The sequence below is a fragment of the Alnus glutinosa genome, chromosome 13 (genome assembly GCF_958979055.1).
Source record: "Alnus glutinosa chromosome 13, dhAlnGlut1.1, whole genome shotgun sequence".
NCBI classification, from domain to species: domain Eukaryota; kingdom Viridiplantae; phylum Streptophyta; class Magnoliopsida; order Fagales; family Betulaceae; genus Alnus; species Alnus glutinosa.
This window is the reverse complement of record NC_084898.1, coordinates 3,437,198-3,443,224: the sequence shown is the minus strand read 5'-3', so window position 1 is coordinate 3,443,224 and position 6,027 is coordinate 3,437,198. Positions and strand designations below refer to the sequence as shown.

Below are 6,027 nucleotides of genomic sequence, written 5' to 3'. Positions count from 1 at the left end.
TTTTCCGTATAAGCCCCACCCCCCCTAAAAAAAATAAAAAAAATAATGTATTATAATTTTAAGATTTTAATAGTGCGTTTAATATTGTGATTTCATAAATAAGATAAATTATTTGGAATTGACGCTTAATTATATTTTTAAAAATTATATTTTAAAATTATTAGTTTCAAATCGTGTTATTTGAATTTTTTAATCTAAACCGACTCTAAATATAATTTCAAATTTTTTGAGACTATCAGATGCTGATTTAGTTTCGAAAGTGAATTTAGAACTATGAGAATTGAAGTAATTTAATTTGTTTAATGTTGGGATGTGAAAAAATAATATTGTACAAATATCTAGTCTAGAATTAATCTTAACGAAAAATTCAAACTGGAGATAATTTATCTAATGAACTGGAAAAATCCGGAATTTTATGGTCGAATCTGTCATCTTGTCGGTTGTCATCACCATCAATGGTGGTCGAAGTACCTCCAGTCAGCTGATTAGCCCTCTGGGCTTGACGGTGCCAATCGGTTCGAAACAAAACGAACAACATGGTCACGACGCACGAGCCTTGCGCGGCTAGAAGGCCGAGCCATAGCCCTACGAAATCAAACCCTGCGTAAAAACTGAGCCACACTGCAACCGGCATTCCGACGAGATAGAAGCAGCTCAGGTTGATGTTGGCTCCCAATTTCGGCCGAGCCGTTCCTCTCAAAACGCCGCAGCCGGTTGTTTGCGGGCAGTTTCCGAGCTCGCAGAGTCCGATAATGGGCAAAACCAGCGACGTCAAGGCTATAATCTCGGCGTCTTGGGTGAACATGGTGGCCCATATCTTCCTCACCATTATAGCGAAAAGCAATGCCGAAAATCCTAACACGAAGCTGAAGGAGATGCCTACAGTTGCTGCCAGTTTTGCCTTGTCCGGCTGGTTGGCACCCAGTTCGTTTCCAACTCTTGTCGATACGCCGAAGCTTAGAGAAGATGGGAAAATGTAGATCAACGCCGTCGTTTGAATCAAAATCCCCATTGAAGCAACGGTTGCTTGTGGATTAAGCAACAACCCACATAGCAAAATCATGATTTCATACCACCACCACTCTAAACAAACTGAAATGCAGCTTGGAATGGCTAATTTCAAGAGATCTTTCCAGCCATCGAAGAAGGATTTAAAAGAAATTATTCCTCCCCAAGTTTTCTCGTACACTCCGGAGAATGTAATATAGACGATCAATGATCCGACGAGATTGATGTTAGTCCAGACGCCGCTTAGAGCAACGCCTTTGATTCCGAGCTTGAGGACATAAACAAGAAAGTAATTGATGGGAACGTGGAGAAGAATTGAAAAAGCTGCGCACAATGTCAGAGGCAGAGTAATGGATTGTGATCGTAGATAGATTCGTAAAGGGTGCAAAAATGATTGGGCGATGAGGTCCGGGAGAGAATAGAGAATGTAGGATTGAGCTTTGGTTGCAATATCGGCTTTCTGACCGCAAAACAGCAGGATTTTCTTCATGTTTAGCCACAAAACTGATATGGGAATTGAAGTTAATAGAAGCAGAATCACTGTTCTTTGCATGGTAGAGCCGAGAAGTTTGAATCTTTTGGCTCCGAAGGCCTGCCCACAGATCGGCTCCATTCCCATGGCGAGGCCGGAGAGAATTGAATAGCCAGTGATGTTAGCGAATCCGATTGCGAGTGCGCCGCCGGCTAAAGCAAGCTCGTCGAGGCGGCCGAGGAAGAGCATGGAGATCATGGAGCGGAGGTACAGTAATAGACCTGTTAGCACCATTGGAAGAGCTATGTTGGCTATGCATATGGCTTCTTTGGCAACAAGAGAGAGATGGGTTTTCTGGGTTTTCTGGTTTCGATGATGTTCAGGTGGTGTTGGGTCTTTGGAAATCAAAGGGGAGAACATGTCGGCCGCCCCCTGTAGTTTTGTTGAGGTAAGGTTTGGTTGGTCTGAATTGTATTCACAGGACGTTGTAGAAGAAGATAACTTGCACATAGTTATGGACTTTTAAGAGACAGAGAGAGAGAGAGAGAGAGAGAGAGAGAGAGAGAGATTTGGGGATCTGATCTGAATGAGCGCTCTGGGAATATTTATAGGTGGGGGATTACTACTGTTTGGCTAGAAAGAATGTTTAATTTGGAAAGAAAAGCAAATTTAAGTCGGTGGGGGACGGCCAGACAAAAAGCTATTCAAAAGAGTAGTAAGCTTCTCACTTTCAAGTTTCAAGCGTCCTTTTATGACTGACCGTGTTCGGGTTACTGTTGGGGCCTGCAAGGCAATTCCGCGGAGAGGCAGAGACAAAAAGAAAAGAGTGTTGATTCTTGTCTTGACCAATAAATTGGCAGATAGTGGGGATCGGGATTGGCTGTAATTCGTGTTTAGATTACAGTCCGGTGGATTGCAATCACGAAAGGTCTTTAACGAGCGTTTATTAGTCTGAACAGATATTCATGCAATTTAATTGCAACTTGTTTTTTCTACGAGAGTTTACTTGTCGGAACAGGCGTTCGAGCGTGTGGGTTTTATTAAAACTTGTCTCAATTGTGTGTCCTTGCAGGAGATGTTGGCCGGGCTCATACAGATGGTAAGTTTATAACCTTAAATTTCCTAATTAAATTATGGTCATTAGTTTATGGCCTGTGTGGTATACTTAAATTTCTGATTTAAGGCGTTTTCGGAGGCGTGAAGAACGTTTCTTTACGTTTGTGTTTGTCAACGGAGGCAAAATAAAGGGATTTGGACGGTTTTTACATGAGGACCCATTTGAAAATGAGAGCTTGAGATACTGTTTAGGCCGCTCTACGTGCAGTTTGATACTGCACCATCAAAGATATTAAATTCCTTGTCGGTTTCAGCTATAGGTTTTCATTAATCCACTTATAAATTCAAATTCCATTTGAATATATTCCTTTAGGTTATCCTAGTTTACATTGATGAGTCAAAAGAATATTCAATTTTGATGTTGATCATATATATCATAGGAGCATGCATGCATGTTACAATAAAGACTTTTTTTTTTGGGGTGGGGGGTTTTCTTTGCCAAGTAATTGATTAGATGATGGAGAGGAATAGATTAATCTTGTTAAAATAGAGAATGTTTTAACCTTTTCACATTTAGGTGAGTTAATCATGATAGAGAGGAATAGATTAATATATATTTTTCTTTTCCCAAATTGTGATTTAATCAAGTCAATTCAGATTATTTACTGTTTCAAAACGTGTGATTTAATAAACATCCAAACACATGATTTGAAAACACGATTTTTACGTTAACTGTAATTTGGTAGAATAACGATTGGGCTTTTAAAATTTTGAGTTTTTTAAAAACACTCTTATATGCGATTTGAAAAAACAGATTTTTTTTTTTTTTTAACATTTTCAAACCATATTTTATTTTTTAAAAGCACTTCCAAATTGATACACTTTCAAAGACAGGAACTTTTCGAAGGACGTAAATCGTATCCGTTCGTGACAGGTTCGTTAACCGACGCTAATAAGATGTCGTTTTTAGGAACACGATGTGAACACTTAAATGATGCGTCGTTGAAGTAAATGACAGAATTTTTTTTTGGTAGTACTTACAAAATCACAAGAGTACCAAACGGGCTCTTAATTTACTCTCAAGTCTCCTGTGAGCATGTGTCAATTAAGTAAGAAGAAAGCTATATCTGTTCACAAAGGGGATAAGGAATACTTTTTAGAGGCATTAAGTAAAGAAGTAAAGAACAGAAAGAACAGCACTCAGAGCTCTACCTATGGTCCCCTTTGGTCGACTTTGTATTGACTATGAATAGGTAATGGCCGAGTGGATTACATTTAAAATGTTATCAATTTATATGAGGCTAGGGTTTACCCTAAAATATTTTGTCTTGGCCCTGGCCTGGTCGGCTAGCTAGCTATAGCTCATTAGCTCCCCCATGATGCTGCGGCTTGAGACTCCAAAAGCAAAACCCCGTGCTCTGGCCCAGACCCCATGCGTTGGGCGGTGGCAAAAGTTTTTCCCCGCGCGCGCATGCAGACTAGATAGCTAGGCGGCCTTCGATCGTATACGACTCTTCTTTGTCTTCACCCTTGTCTTCGGGTCCAACTGCTCAAATATCAGACAACATGCCCAGCCACAGCAAAACAATTCAAAGATAAGTGTGAGAAAGTACAAGAAACCAACTGACAGTTAAACAGTTTGGACGTTGTTGCATGTGCGAGAGGGGATTCATCCTTTGCCTTATCCCATGTGTGGATCCTGTTCACGGCCGCATATTCTTGAAACAAATTGAATCTGATAAGCAGCTTTTCAAAACAACTATAATTAATTGTTTTTAATTTATATATGGTAGTAGGTTCTTTGGTTTCTACTACTAGTACTGATCATCTAGCTTTAGCTAGCTAGCTAGGCACACATTTCTTTTTTCACATTCAATAATGGTACTGCTAAGACACCATTTTCAACAAAACTATTTCTCCAAAGTCCCACATGTTGAATAATACTACATTCATGGAGCCGGGTCGACGGGGGGTTAATTACTGCTGTAAAGGCCCATCATCATCGATATAAATTTGTTTGCTTTTAGTTCTTTTGAACCAAACTTAATTTTTAGGAGGTCATTCATCTTGATACAACTCTCGTATAAACACGTTTAATTGTAAAGTTTTGATAGGTTAAGGATCATTACGATTTTAAAACGCGTTGTATCAAGAAGAATGCGGATATACATATAAACGCGTCCCCATTCTCATACTAGCTTAGGCGATGTGTGGGATCACAATCACTCTTTTTTGGGACTTCTGAGCTCACACGTGAGGAGGAGTGTTAAAGTATTGATTATATAAGTGATTAAATTTTCCTCTTCCTATTAGCTTAAGCTTTTGAGACAAGTGAAAATTTAACATGGTATCAGAGTCAAAGGTCTTGAGTTCTAACCTTTCTGAGCTCACATGTGAAGGGAAGTGTTAAAGTATCGATTAAGTGATTAAATTTACCTATTCCTATAAGCTTAAGTTTTTGGGATATATAAGTGATAATTTAACAGAACGTAGCGTCCCCTCTGGTGACCCTTACGAGATTACCCCATTTTTTAATTCTCAACGAGTGGCCGTGCTGATGGTGACCCTCATAAATTTTTGCACGCTCTCCCATTTCATGCTGAACAATAACTCGATCCGATAATACTATTAATAACGATCCACCCTACGATTGTTGGGTGATCAATTATTACAACTACAATTGTCTGCTTTGATAGCAAGCAAGAGAGGCCTCCGAAGGGACCTCAGCTCTCATAGTTGCAGTTGGGCGGGTTGACACGTTCAAAGTGCTAGGCACCTTTTGTCAATTCACAAAATTAACTGATCACCGTGATTAAGGCTGGAATAGACGGAGTCCTTGTTGACTCCAAAACCCTCTTTTAAGAAGACCATCTTAGTCGTATACTCGTATGAACGCGTATAGAAATATCATGCACATTTTAGAAGAAAAGTCTATGGAGAATGGACAATTAGTCAATTACTTAAGAGGCTTAATTAACTCAGTCAAAACGTGTCACCTCAACAGACCCAACACATAATCGATCGCACTTACAATTAACGGTTGACATTAAAAGTGTGCTTCCGTGTCGGCATCGATCGACATATCGACGTCAAACTGTTCATTGTTCTTAACATGGAGACATTTCCTCGAACGATCAGAACATGCCGTACGTCAAATGCACGAATGTGAACGAGAAAAATTTCTCTAGAAACAGCAATATGTGCTCATCTCTAATTTGTCAAGTTCTTAGTCAAGTCAACTGTCCGTAATCTAGTGAAAAATGTTGCTGTAGAGAGGGAGAATCCAAACGTGCCATGACCGTCTTTTATAGTTGAAACGGTGTTGCTACGAAACTGGCCTAGGCCTGTGATTAATCTTCAATCGACATCGAATATATCTATATATGCCAATTTGTAGAAGAAATTAGAAACTTCAATTTTTTTTTTTTTTTGTGAAAAAGTGTCAATCTCTAAAATTGTGGTCTAACTTAGCAGTATGTTTAACCATATAT

At 39.3% G+C, this 6,027-nt stretch overlaps 1 protein-coding gene across 1 annotated transcript; it reads right to left on the bottom strand.

The window, feature by feature from the left end:
- Positions 1-280: 280 nt before the first annotated feature.
- Positions 281-2,073, bottom strand: LOC133854231 (protein DETOXIFICATION 49-like). The gene has a single exon (XM_062290321.1). The coding sequence runs from the start codon at positions 1,988-1,990 to the stop codon at positions 368-370; it is 1,623 nt and encodes a 540-aa protein (XP_062146305.1). The 5' UTR covers positions 1,991-2,073; the 3' UTR covers positions 281-367.
- Between the last annotated feature and the right edge of the window lie 3,954 nt (positions 2,074-6,027).